We start from the raw sequence: 14,931 nt of genomic DNA, 5'->3' as shown, positions 1-14,931 counted from the left end.
ATAAACTCTCATTCTTCATCATACTTCTGGCAAGGGAACTTTAGAATCCATAGAAAACCTTTTCCATGTGGTATTAATTTAGTTGTGTTTAAGAGCATTAACTGACACAGAACTAAATAGTTGGTTTTGTCTTCATTAATGTGAGGGAGACGGAATCCTTTTCATTTGATTACAATCCTCTTGGGCAGTTCTTTTTCAAATATTTTAAGTAAAAACTCACCAGGAGAAATACTTTACTGTCAGGCTTGACTTTATGTTTTTCCATATACTTATTGAGGCTGCTGTTCGCATAGCTGAATGCAAGAGAAGATCAATATTAGACTTCCTCACCAATTTAATTCTAATATGACAAAGCAATATAATGTGTACACAATTTGCAAAAAAAAACTGATTTCATTGATTGATTTACTATGCCAGTGATATTACCAAGAAAAGTACGTGGGAAACCTGATGGACACTCACACATCTCTCAGCTGCTTAAGATCACATTAGCCTGCCTTCCCTCAGTCAGTAAATGACCTGGGGGACCAAAGGAGAGGAAGAGAGAACAAAATAATACACAAATATCTCTTATTTTCTATCAAATTCCAGTTTATAAGTTCTGGTGAAAGCAAATTACAATGACTCCAATCATAAAAAAATTAGCAAAATACCCTGAAAACAGATGATCTTAAAGCTGATTCACCTGTACAGCTGAGCAGGCAAACTAAAAGAGAAAATTTTCAAAAAATCTTGTTCTCAGAAGGACAGAGATACAGTCACCTCTGTTTTCATGCACTCTGTTTAGTTCACAGAGCACAAATTAGTTTTACTCTTGGTCCTAGAGTCAAATTCTCAGAAGTACATCCCTGAGTATATAAATGCAGGTCACGTGGTGCTATGGTAGGAATCTTCCTCAAATCCCTGTCATCTCCTCTGCTATGCACTATAATGTTGGAAAACTCGCCAAGAATCTCTGCCCTCTACTGATCCTCCCCCAACCATGGCTCAGTACAGTGAGGTTGCCTGGAGTCTCGTGGGCCCAGCTGAGAACTGGTTGCTTCATGTGTTGTTCTGATCCTACAGTCTCTCATCACTTCCTGCTGAAAGCTATTGGCGCACTATCTGTACAGCTCTCCCCAGCCCAGAGATCTCTATTCAGTAATAAGCCCAATTTTGATTGCTGGCCATTGAACTTGTTACCGTAGAAAAATCCCTGGAATGGACAGAGCAGAGAGGGGGAGCCTCCAGCTTCTACAATATCCAACAGTGTGTGCGGTGAGAGAAGGAATCTGTCAACATGTGGAGTGTGTACTTCCATTCCACAGCAATGTCTCTCACTCAGCTTACCAGCCAAAGTGTAGCACACCTCAGTGTTGTACAACCACACCCCTTGCCCAAGCCCAGCTAGCAAAAGTCCTTCCACCAAACCATGGCATGATTCATTAATAGGGAATTCCAGTGGAGGTAGAGCTTCAAGTCAGCTCCTGACACAAGAGCACTGTCTAATGCAGAGGTTCCCAACCTGGAGTCCGTAAATAATTCTCTTGGTTCATGGAAGTGGTCAATGGCATTAAAAAGATTGGGAAATCCTGGTCTGATGCATCTCCAAAAGTACAATGTAATAATGATCCTTTCCAACTCTAATTCCCTCCGCATTTTCATTCCTGGGAATACTCCGTGTGCTAAGAGTGTGTAGTGTGCATCAATGGCTCTCTAGTTGTTGGTAATAAGACAATGACTGGGACGTTTCAAAATAGAAAATAATTATGCCAGACTGTAGAAACTTTCCAAAACAACTCAGTACACTTGACAGTCCCAAACACCCGTCCTCCCCTCACCCACAACCCATGCTGGAAACAATAAGTACTCAAATAATTCTGTGGACATCCTACTTGAACAATTGTTTCACATCGTTCTCAGCTTAAATTCCTACCCTAAAAGATATGAACCAGTAAAATCTGAGGCATTTCTTTCTGGCAACATACAACAGACGTCTTGTCACTTTCACAAACTGTGTTTGGGCAGTTGGTGTACAATCAGTATATCGTTGTAGTATAAAAATGAAATAGCAACCTGTGTGCAAAGCAGAAGATTGTCCTACAAAGCCAATGAATGGGCAATCTCACATTAATTATACTCATAAATTCCAAAACAGACATTTCCTGCATAGTGAAACAGATTGCTAGTGGGAAGGTTGAATTTAAAATATTAAAAGAGTTTAATTTCTACAGTTCAGCAGAATAGTAACATGTTTCAATGGAATGGATCTTGGATAATTTCCTGGAATTTCCCAAGAAAAAATGAAATTGTCAAAGCAACTGCTTATATTTTTAAAGATGACAAATTTTGTAAGTTATGTTTAGGAAACTGAAGGATGAAATTTCTGATGATTCTCTCCCCTGCCACCCTAAAGCACCCCCAAATTCAAGAATACCTGCTTCCAAAAGAAGCAGGCAATACAGCACTCTGTGAGCGGTGTGAATGTTCCTTCAAGCATGTAACCCATTGTATAAAATTCAAATCTCAATCAGAAACCGGTAAAGAATCAGAACTTACGTTGTTCTCCTAAAGTCTTTCTGCAGAGTTGGGTATTCCGGCATTTTGCGGATATCTTCCCAATCTTTATCTTGCAAAATAAAGACACGTCTTTACAAATGTTACTAGATTGTTTGCATATATCTATAACCAAGAAAACCATAGGTACAGAGTACCAAGTCATTCTTCCATTAAAAGATTTTATTAAAGGGGACTGGTGCACCTGAGCAAGGTGCTAGCTATGACATTAACATAAATCTGATTCACTTGCCCTAGTGCCAGTGTTCTAAGGCTCCAATTTTGCCACCACAAAAACACCGTTTAGCAAAGTAGACACTACTGGTTTTTACAGAGGATAGTGTCCCAAATCTTGAATTAAAATAATTATGGTTTCAAACTAATCACAAATACTTTTAATTCAGAAAAGGTGGAGAGCACTACTTGGGTCTAAGGCCACATTTTCATTCTTATACTTTGTAACTGCTGTTTACTTTCATTTGCTGATTAAAAAGTCTGACAATGGGGATACGGTGGGCTGAAATAGGAGTAAAACTTTCTCCCACAAGACTTTAAAAAAAAAAGTTATTTTCTAGATACCATTATTATAATCATATTGTTACAATGATCTGTAGGGATGTTTTAATTTAACTTTTATCTAGGTCTGATTGATAACAAAATTGTTTTATTATCTGTGAGCACTGCACATTGTTTCATGTTGAAAGTAGAACAATGAAAACTTCCACTGTAAGAGGACAAATTTTTGTCTTTGCTTAAGTGCAGATCCTTATTAAGTTTATTTCAGAATAAACAACAATGCTGCAATTAGTTTCATAACCTTTAAAAAAAGGCATCACACAGCTTTACTCTGATTATTTGAATTCTATCCTGTAGGATCATTAATGTCATAACTAAATCCAATTTACTTCTCACTGTAGACAAAGAGATTGTATGTGCACCTCAACTCAGAAAAGTGAATCTGACATCAAATGGTGTGTCAGACAAATCAATATGGACATTTATGACGTTAATCAGTTGTCTACCACTCCAGAGGATGGTACAGCAAAATTTTACAATACTATCTCTTTTATAATACCTATGCTAATCAGAATAATTACAGCTATCACTTTAGCAGTACGTCAGTTTTATTTAAGTGCAACAGACTGATATCCCACTTGAAATTACACCAAGCATCAGCTGAACAAACTCACCAGCAGGAAATCCCATAACACTGAAAATACGATCCAACTGATCATGATGAAAAGGGTTACTTGTTTTGATATCTTCCTGGCGACAATGAAAGATGGGTTCTGATGTTAAAAGTTCTGCAAAAATGCACCCAATTGCCCAAATATCTAAAGTAAAAGAGAAGAAATATAATAAGGCAAAGAGTAACAATGTTGAGTTGACTGTGAATCATATATGCTCATCATGGTGGTTCTGATGGCTATGAAATCAAACTAGTCTTCAGTCCATCATATAGGAATTAACAGATTTTCCAGCGTGTGGAGGAAAGTTATAGACTGCTAAGCTCTGGGTCTCAGAAGTAGAAAAGGGGTAAGCTTTTGGCTATCAAATTAAAGCAATGATGGAATGTGTGGAATTTTAAGCCATCAAGTTAGATGGTAGTGAAATTGACTGAGGACAAATATTAAAAAATAAGCAACAAACCACATCCTAACTCTCATCGAGCAAATGTTTCCTTTCATCTACATGCAAAATGCTAAATTCCACATATATTAATAAATACCAGATTCCACCCATACCATCTTCATTAGCCTCTCTAATGCTTGTTGGTAACTTACTGCTTGTGTATAATCCTGGTTGTTGAAAATCCAAACTTACCTACAATTAAACAATAAAGTTGGAAGCCATATTTTCTGGCTAAGTTACAAACTACTTTCCTAATGATTGATTCTTTCCGCTTTCTGACCACCACCTCAGTCTGAACCATGCGACCTGCAACCCTAGCATTCTACTTGACCCTCTGCAGTGCTTTCCATTCATACATTCTCTCCCACAACATATTTCACTGTGCCTTAGTCTAAGTCCTGCTAAAATTCCTGGGAACACAGAAATTGTTAAGTTTAGGACTGTGGGAAACAAAGACCCAGTAATCTTAAAAGGAAATGGAAAACAGTCCCTGTGGGCAAAGTGAGTATGGAGTACAATCCCAGTACGTCAAATCAGTGCAGGGTACAGAGTCTCTAACATCTCTAAAAGGAGATGGGCAATGCAGTTCCAATGAATTTAGATGGTGGGAAAAAAGCTCCAAATGAGTAAAAGGTGCACATGAAATAAATCACTTGTGATCTTAAAAGCAATGGGGAAAAAGAATCCTGGTGAGTAAAAGAAGGACATTGGTGAATTTAAAAGTAGTGTGGTAAACAGGATACCAATGAGTTTAAAAGAAGCATGGGAAAGAGTTCTGGTGATAAAAGGTCTGTGGGAAATAGAGCCTTGGCACTTTAGATAAGCATTTTTTTAAACAAACATCCAGAGAATTAAAGAAATTGCTCCAGGATGAGTAAAACTGCACATATATTGCGGTAATGCCAGCATTGAGAAGTAATGTTTGCTATGAATTGGCTTAAGCTAATAAATACAGGCACAGCAAGGCTCCTTAAACCCTTTGAATGCACATTTTGTATCATGTTGTAGCACCAGAAAACATCAGGTCCACAGGGGCATGAAAACATGGTCACCTGCAGCTACATTTCAGGAGCTACCCAGCAGGCAGAGGAAATGAGTGACTGCCAGACAAACAGAGAAGGGCAGAGTTAGATTCAAAGGGCATCTTAAATACTAACTAGCTTTTGGTTCAGATTACTGATGAGAGAGAAAGTTTCTTTGGGGGAGTAAAGCCAGACTCAGGATCCCAGCACTCAGGTTGACTCAACAGTTCAGGGAGCGAGATAAGAGAGATGAAGAGAATAACAGTTGTAAGAAATTCAACAGATATGGTACAGGTTGTGAACAAAGGATGGTATGTTGCCTCCCTGTTAAAGAGTTAAGGATAACAATGTGCAGCTACTCTGTAGCAGGAGAGCAAACAACTATAGGTTGCAATCATACCACTAGCAGAAGAATTATATAGTGTTTAGGAGTATGTACTTCTCATACTCAGAAAGAGCATGACGAGATCTAAGACAGACTTATAAGTGTATGCATGCAAATCCAAGAAACATACTGAGAATGACTGGTGAGCTAAGAGGGACTACCATGTTGTGACATTAACAGAAACTGCTTAAAAATCCAGGACAGGAATCTAAATAATCCTGTATACTTGCCATCACAACATCACAACAGGCATACCCACAAGGTGTTCAAGAAAGATAGCAAAGAAAGAAGAGGCAGTGGTAGCATAATTTATCGAACATTGAAAGTCCTAGATAGAGTGGATGTGGAAAGGATGTCTCCGATAGTGGGGGAGTCTAATACCAGAGGGCACAGAATAGACAGACATTCATTTAGAACAGAGATAAGGAGGAATTCCTTTAGCCGGAAGAATTCATCGCCACATAAGTCTGTGGTGGCCAGGTAATTGGGTATATTTAAAGCGGAGTTTGATAGGTTCTCAGGATGTCAACAGCTATGGGAAGAAGACAGGAGAATGGGGTTGAGGGGGATAATAAAACAGCCATGATTAAATGGTGGAGCAGATTTAATTGCCAAATAATCTAATTCTGTATAATTCTAATTCTGGCTTTAAGACCATAAGACATTAAGATATAGGAGCAGAAGTATGCTATTCAGCCCATCAAGTCTACACTGCCATTCAATCATGGGCTAATTCATTTCTTCTAGTCATCCCCACTTCCCTGCTTTCACCCCATACTCTTTGATGCCTGGCTAATAAAGAACCTATCTATCTCTGCCTTAAATATGCCCAATGACTTGGCTTCCATGGCTACTCGTGGCAACAAATTCCACAGATTTACCACCCTCTGAATAAAGTAACTTCTCCACATCTCAGTTCTAAAAGGACATCCTTCAATCCTGAAGTCATGCCCTCTTGTCCTAGAATCCCATATCATGGGAAATAACTTTGCCATATCTAATCTGTTCAGGCATTTTAACATTTGGATTGTTTCTATGAGATCCCCTTCATTCTCCTGAACTTCAGGGAATACAGCCCAAGAGCTCCTCATACAGTAATCCTTTCATTCCTGGAATCATTCTTCAGCATCTTCTCTGAACCCTCTTCAATGTCAGTATATCCTTTCTAAAATAAGGAGCCCAAAACTGCACACAATACTCCAAGTGTGGTCTCACGAGAGCTTTAGAGAGCCCCAACATCACATCCCTGCTCTTATATTCTATACCTCTAAAAATGAAAACAGGCAGTCCCCGGGTTACATACGAGTTCCGTTCCTGAGTCCGTTTTTAAATCGGATTTGTACGCAAGTCAGAACAAGTACATCCAGTATTATTTAGCGTCAGTTAGTAAAAGGTTTGTCTTAGTATATAGTACATATTTTACCTTTCTATGCATGTAAAACACTTAAGAAATGTATGTATTCCAATAATTAAACCACTGCGTTGCTTAGTAATAATTGTAGCTTTCGTTGGGGCAGGGCCTTTCACATGCTCCATTATTCTCGTTATCCTTTAAAATTACCAATGGCTGATGGATGGTGTTTCACCTCTTTCCAAACGCTTTATTATTTCCACTTTATTTTCAATCATGATTACTTCCCATCTACGGAACAGAAACACTGCGGGCGGCGGGTCCTGAACTCCACGGGCTCCCAAGGTCTGATGGGTCCTAAGGACCACCGCACTGAGACAGGCTAAATGGGACAAGTGGGGGCTCTGCTGGGTTTGGGTATTTGATCCTCCACAATATTCTGCATGGGAATTTAAACTGGAGGTGACAGTGTTTTTTTTACGAGGTTGAGTTGCGAGCTCGACATCAACCCAGCACGGATGGTATGGGAGTCACTGGATCAACATCAACCCGGCACGGGAGCGGTCTGTTACTGGATTGAAGTCAGGAACCTCCGTTCTCACTGCGCCACCAGCCGACCAGAATGGGGGGGGGGGGGGGTGTCCGGATGAATCTTGCTAAGATACAAATACAAAGTTAAACACTCAACACAGTGTCAACGGCAATGACTTAAAATAGCGGACGGCATCGTGATCTGACTTAAAATGGTGGACGGCGTCGCGATCTGACTTAAAATGGTGGACGGCATTCTCCTTCCTCGGTTCGTAAGTACGGGTTGTCCGTAGGTTGGACATTTGTAACTCGGGGACTACCTGTACCAACATTGCATTCGCCTTCTTCACAACTGACTCAACCTGGAGGTTAACCTTTAAGGTATCTTGCACAAGGACTCCCAAGTCCCTTTGCATCTCTGCATTTTGAATTCTCTCCCCTTCTAAATAATAGTCTGCCCGTTTATTTCTTGCACCAAAGTGCAGGACCATACTCTTTCCAACATTGTATTTCATTCGCCGCTTCTTTGCCCATTCCCCTAAACTAGTGGTCGCCAACTCGTCAATTGTGATCGACTGGTGGATCTTTGGGACTTCCCCAGTGGATCCCGAAAAAAAAGAAAAAAAAAATACACAAATACTCTTGAGAGATTGTTTCCGGGTTGCGGGATTTTAGTTTCGTTCTTTCTGCCCAGTGTGCGTGTGTGTAGCTCCCCCACCACGTGACTACACAGTGTACTTCAGTGGTCCCCAACCACCGGGCTGCGAGGAAACGATGTGATTTGTTGAACTTGAACGCACGCGAGGTCATCAGTTGCCTAAACGCAGTGATAGCCTCGCGCCAGGGATCACTGGTTGGCCTTGGGTAACCGGCCACCTCGCGCGGCCGGTGGGAAGTGCTGTTGCTACCGGTGTGGAGCGTGGACAGATGGGTGCTGCCTCTAAACCTGTTTAGCGCACCGAATGTTCATGGGGAACCCGGTCCTAGAAATATTCACAGAAGAGTTAATGCGGGCTCAGGGTTTTGGAAGTAGCAGAGCAGCTACCTCGCTGTGATCTACTGAAACAAACTTTTGTTGGCTGATAGATCCTACAAGGGGGGGGGGGGGCGGGGACACGCCCTGTCGCACTCCTCGCTCGGTCGCTCGCTCTCTCTGGACTGCAACTGCTGCGGTCCTGGCACTGGAACCTCTGGCCCTTACCTTGTCCTCTCACTCCACCTACAACCAGCCGCACCTGGCCAAGGCGTCTGGCGGCAGGTGGGCGGGAGGCTGGAGCTGGGGCCCGAAGGTTGTCTAATGAAGCAATGAAGACCACAAAACTGCTTCGGTACCCTGAGTCCAAGCACCCCGCATTTAAACACAAACTCACTGAGTTTTTTTCCAGTGTTAAAAACATGAGCAAGCGGGACAGCAGCTAAGAACTGACAGCCACGTAACTAAATTGCGGAATAGACTGGACATAAGGAACCTGCTTCGAGTATTGCTGTATTCCAGTCGTGTTTAAACCCGCCCCACCCCCACCCCCCACCCGTCGGCAAGAATATTGTCAATATTAAACCGGTCCGTGGTGCAAAAAACAGGATGGTGACCCCTGGTGTTCATACATTATTTCTACTTCCGGGTTGTGGGGTTTTATTTCCGGTTTTTTCTGCCCCACTGCGCATGCATGTAATGAATCGATTTGGAGTTGATCTTGCCTTTCACTAAAGCCGAGGTAGGGGATTTTGGGCTTCAAAAGGTTGGTGACCACTACCCTAAACTATCAAAAGTCTCTTTGCAGGCTCTCTGTTTCCTCAACACTACCCGCTCCTCCACTTATCTTTGTATCATCGGCAAATTTAGTCACAAATCCATTAATACAGTACCATAGTCCAAATCATTGACACGCATCATAAAAAGCAGCAGTCCCAACACCGACCCCTGTGGAAATCCACTGGTAACCGGAAGCCAGCCAGAATAGGATCACTTTACTTCCACTCTCTGTTTTCTGCCGAGCAGCCAATGCTCCACCCACGCTAGTAACTCCCCTGTAATTCCATGGGCTTATTTTACTAAGCTGACCTGGTCAAAGGCCTTCTGAAAATCCAAGTACACCACATCAACTGCATCTCCTTTGTCTACCCTGCTTGTAATTTCCTCAAAGAATTGCAGTAGGTTAGTCAGGCAGGATTTTCCTTTCAGGTAACCATGCTGGCTTTGGCCTGTCTTGTCATGTGCCTCCAAGTACTCAGTAATCTCATCCCTAACAAATGATTCCAACAACTTCCCAACCACTGATATCAGGCTAACAGGTCTATAGCTTCCTTTCTGCTGCCTCCCACCTTTTTAAATAGCGGAGTAATATTTGCAATTTTCCAGTCATCCAGTACAATGCCAGAATCTATCAACTGTTGAAAGATCGTCGTTAATGCCTCCGCAGTCTCTCTAGCTACTTCCTTTAGAACCCAAGGGTGCATTCCATCAGGTCCAGGAGATTTACCCAACCTCAGACCATTAAACTTTCTAAGCACCTTCTCAGTTGTAATTTTCACCTCACAGACTTCACTTCCCTGACACTCTTGAATGTCTGTTATACTGTGGACATCTTCCACTGTGAAGACTGATGAAAAATACACATTCAGTTCCTCTGCCATCTCTGCATCTCTCATTACAATACCTCCAGCGTAATTTTGTGTTGGTTCTATATCTACCCTCAACTCTCTTTTACCCTTTATATACTTAAAAAAGCTTTTAGTATCTTCTTTGGTATTAGTCCCCAGCTTCCTCTCATAATTCATATTTTCCTTCCAAATGACCTTCTTAGTTTCCTTCTGCAAGTTTTTAAAAGCTCCCCAATCCTCTATCTTCCCACTAGCTTTGGCTTCCTTGTATGCCCTCTCTTTTGCTTTTACTTTGGCTCTGACTTTACTTGTCAGCCATGGTAGTGTCCTTCCTCCCTTTGAAAATTTCTTCTTATTTGGAGTGTTTCTGTCTTGCACTTCCCTCATTTTTCACAGAAACTCCAGCCATTGCTGCTTTGCTGTCTTTCCTCTAAATGTCCCTTTCTAGCCAACTTTGGCCAGTTCCCCTCTCATGCCATTGTAATTTTCTTTATTCCACTGAAGTACTGACACGTTGGATTTTATTTTTCCCCTCCCAAATTTCAAAGTGAACTCGATCATATTGTGATCACTGTTCCCTAAGGGTTCCTTAACCTTAAGCTCTCCTATCACCTCTGGATCATTGCACAACACCCAATCCACAACAGCCGATCCCTTAATGATGATCTATGTTTAGGAGAATACCATATGCTTAGACTTAGGAAACAAAATAGACTGTCAATTAGTGGGGAAACGTGTTGAGCATTTGCAGGAAGTTTGAGAAGTTTGAGTTGTATGTGTATTCATAATGGAAAACTTCAATAATCTAAAAATATTCCAGGGATGAAAGGAGTAGAGGGAACTGTTGTGAAGCAGGATAGTCCTCTTACGGCTCTAAGGAATCTGGTTTCATTTCTTACGTTCATGTGAAGTCAATGGAATTGAATTTTGTGTTGGAGACCAAAGGTAATAGCAAATCCAAGTGTGATGTCTAATGATTGTGAAAATTAATAAATTTAGAACCAATTCTGGGAATAATTTTAAATGCACATCAACTGTATAAAATAAGTGGTATCCAATTAGATGTGCATTAAACATCTTTTCTAATTTTCAGGGAACTGTTTAACAGGGAAGTAATCTAATATTTCTCAGTTTGCATAAGTCCAATAGTTAAAATGTTCCCCAAAATGATTAATACATGGAGTAGTATTCTAAATTAAAAGTAAAAATTTAAGAACCACTTAAGAGACAAATAAATGCTTCATGGGCTGTTGTGGGGGTGCAGGTTATGACGAGGTGATGGCAGGTATCTTTCAAGATGAAAGAATTAAGGAGAGGTAGTAGTCTTCCACAACTCTAATTACATTGTGAAATAGGGACCATGGCTAGAACAAGGCCAGCCACCTCAACAAGCATGCCATTCGCTTTCATTACCATCTTATCTACTTGTGTGGCTACTTTTAGTGAGCTATGGACTTAGACCCTAAAATCCCTCTGTACATCAGTGCTGCTAAGGATCCTGCTATTAAGTGCCAGTTGGTCCCTTTTGCAACCAAGTATTCATAATGACAACAGCATCATAATTAATCTAGGTTTTAAGTTCATCTGTTGTACTCATGATACTCTTTGCATTAATATATATATTCTTCAATCCATCAGTCCCATCACATTCATTTAATTATCCCTGCCTGTTCTACTATTCAGACTTGTTAGTCATAACTCTTTACCTTCCCCTCAAACCCACCACTTGTTATCTGGCTCCTCTATTTCCCATCACCACTATCCCTGCTACCTTCACTCTGCAAAGAAACATTCAAAGTCTTTTTTTTCTCAAATAAAGGCTGCTGTTTCTCTCAGATCATCATAATACCAATGCATTTAAAATTAATCAAATGTAGGGCAAGTTACTATTCAGTATTTTCATGTTTACCATTAATAAATTTTCATCAGCCAAATTTTTCTGCAAATGAATCCACAATATTTATGAAATCTCAGTAAATCTATGAGTGTTTTAGTGAATAAGATGGATCCATCACACTCAATAGGTCTTTGAAGAAAATCAACATTTATTTCCTTCAATGGTGATGAACCACCTTCTTGAACCATGTCATCTGGTGATATGGTAGAACTATTCCCATTACAAAAGCAGATGGTAAGAGCCAGGATTTTGACCCAGTAACAATAAGAAAAGTGGCAACACATTTCTATAGAAATGCATGGACTTGGATTTGATAATGCACTGGTATTCAAAATAACAAGATATGATTAATGGAGACACTCATTAGATTATACCAAGCTAGGGTACTTCAACACATAATGGCTTGGATGAATAAATAAAGACAGCTTATGTCTACAATTGTCAAATGCCTTGATAAATACCAATTTTCCATTCACAGTTGGAAGGGGCATTTAGCTGAACAGCAGGTCTCACAAGATAAGGGGGCACTCATGCCATTACAGACTTACAGAATCAGTGAAAGGTTACAGCACAAGACACTTACCCTTTCAAGCCCATGCCAGCCTTATATAAGAACAATCCCAATTTCCCTATCATCTCTTTTCAAATATGTTATAACACATCTTGAATATTACACCTGAATCTGCCTCCACTAACATCCCTGGCATTGCATTCCACTTGTTGAGCGTTTTTCCCTCTGGCAAGTTCCTTCCCTTTTGAGTGCATATAGAATTCTTCACTACAAGTCTATGCCAGTTCCCTTGACCCCTGCCACTTCCACATCTCATCCACCACCACTGCAGCGTACATTAATTTCCTGCTAACTTTCTTCAACAAATGGAAGGGAGCTGGTTGTATTGTGGTATAGTCTATTTGCTACTGCATTGTCCAGAGCTGTGAAGAAAGATACAATAACTTGGGAAACTCAACTCCTATTGCTTGCCATTCCTAAAAGAAAATATTTTTGCACACAGGTACTCATTGACACCATTTTTGCAATTTTCCAAACTTTTAAAACTATTTTAATATCACAAAGGAAGCTCAGAAATGTCTTGGCCTTGTAAACAAAACAGATAAAGACTAGGTCAATTTAAATTTTCAAAACTGAGATTAATAGGATTTCTGTTAAGTACTAGTTATTAGTTGTTATGGAATTAAGGCACTAGATGGAGTTGGTAATACTCACATGACTTCACCAAAAAGCTATATTCCTAGATCAGGGGTGTCAAACTCATTTTAGGTCACGGGCTGGATTAAGAAAAATGCGACTTCATGCGGGCCGGATCAGTTGTACTCGCGCGTGCTCCCACAGCTTTCGTTGCCTTCATTTTTCAACCTGCTCTCATGTGTCTCAGTCTCTGCTATATCTAAAATATCTATATCTCCGCTTTACGAATTTCATTTTTTATGAAGCAGATTGCCTAGCAAGCATTCTTTTTATGATTGGTATTAACATACAGACGTAGATTACAAGAAAGTAGGCAATGAGAAAGAAACGATGCTATTTCAGCTAAGATTGTTTTGGGAGCCATACCTTTTCCATTAATAAACCGTTTGAAATCAAGCATTAGCAAACACAAATGTAGACCTAACGCAGGACTGTCAAACTCAAATACACAGTGGGACAAAATTTAAAAATCGGTACAAGTCGAGGGCTGGACTGGTTCAGCGTTTATTGCAAAACTTATTGAAATGAATTTATTACACATATTAACCTGGAACTAACAAAGCTTAGGTTATTGCCTACAAAAACAACATTGAACATTAAATAAATAAAAAATCAGTTGCATTTATTTCTTATGGCTTTATCTGCAGCTTTTCCGGAGTAATTTCTAATGAAAACATTTTTCCACAGGCCAACACTCTGTGATTCACACTAGTCTAAGCCAGATACTTGGCATCTCATCTTGGATGCAAGTTCATCAATGTTTGGAGTCAGGCTCTGAGCTGAGGAAATCCTCAGAATTGAGTGAAGGTGTTCATCAGAAAGACGACTCCTGTGTGATGTTTTGTTTATCTTCATCAAAGAGAACAGTTGTTCACACAGATATGTGCTGCCAAACATAGAGAGCATTTGAGCAGCTTGGGTACGCAGCTGGGGCATTGTGTCGGGAATGAAACGTAGAAACTGTGCAGCGCCCACAGTCATACTTTGCCTTGAGTGTGTCACTACATTGAAATTCAATCAGCTCCATTTGTATGTTGGTTGGTGCGCTTTCCACGTCAGCTGCAAATGGATTACTGAGCAGTTCAAACCTGCTTTTTTGGGCTTCAAAGTCGGCAAATCGCCGTGTGAGGTCGGCACCAAGTATGCTAAGTTTTTCAGCAAACTTTGCACGTGGGAACACTGCGGTAGAAACCTGCTCTTTCATAGTTTGGCAACACGAAAAATAGCTCAAGTTTTCTTGCTGCATCTGTGTCTCCCACAGGCGCAGCTTGGTTTTAAAAGCCCTCACTGCAGCGTACATGTCTGTGATCACACGACCCCGCCCCTGAAGCTGCAGGTTGAGCGCATTGAGATGGCTCGTGATGTCACACAGAAACGCCATTTCACAAAGCAACTTTTTATCCCGGAGCTCTGTTGTGTCTTTCCCTTTGCTTTCCATGAACTGACAGATCTCCTCACGCAACTCGAAACATCTTTTCAGCACTTTTCCTTGGCTTAACCATCGCACCTCTGTGTGATAGGGCAAATCATTATATTCTGAACCCAACTCCTCCAGAAACGACTTGAACTCGCGGTGATTTAAACCTTTGGCTCTTATGAAGTTAACTGCTCGTGTTATGGTGCTCATTATATGTTCCATTTTCAAGGCTTTGCCACACAATGATTCCTGGTGTATGATGCAGTGATAAGCTGTCAGCTCACCAGCGCCGTTTTCCTCCCGCATCTTCTCCCGGATCCTGCCCACCATTCCACTCTTTTGACCGCACATCG

At 40.8% G+C, this 14,931-nt stretch overlaps 1 protein-coding gene across 4 annotated transcripts in view; it reads right to left on the bottom strand.

Moving 5' to 3' along the window:
• Positions 1–14,931, bottom strand: part of cdk19 (cyclin dependent kinase 19) — a 214,740-nt gene that overhangs the window by 68,001 nt on the left and 131,808 nt on the right. For all 4 annotated transcript variants that reach the window (XR_009514474.1, XR_009514475.1, XM_059982939.1 and 1 more), the window contains exons 7-9: positions 3,726–3,869; positions 2,539–2,608; positions 221–293 (exon numbers count right to left, since the gene is read on the bottom strand). Coding sequence is in view for 2 of the 4 variants with exons in the window: in XM_059982939.1 (XP_059838922.1) it covers positions 221–293; positions 2,539–2,608; positions 3,726–3,869 (287 nt within the window). In the remaining 2 variants the exon portion in view is untranslated. The remainder of the gene's footprint in view (positions 1–220; positions 294–2,538; positions 2,609–3,725; positions 3,870–14,931) is intronic.

This window comes from Hypanus sabinus, chromosome 10, assembly GCF_030144855.1.
Source record: "Hypanus sabinus isolate sHypSab1 chromosome 10, sHypSab1.hap1, whole genome shotgun sequence".
Taxonomy (NCBI): Eukaryota; Metazoa; Chordata; class Chondrichthyes; order Myliobatiformes; family Dasyatidae; genus Hypanus; species Hypanus sabinus.
Note: the sequence above shows the minus strand (reverse complement) of the source record. Positions and strands in the feature narration are given on the sequence as shown.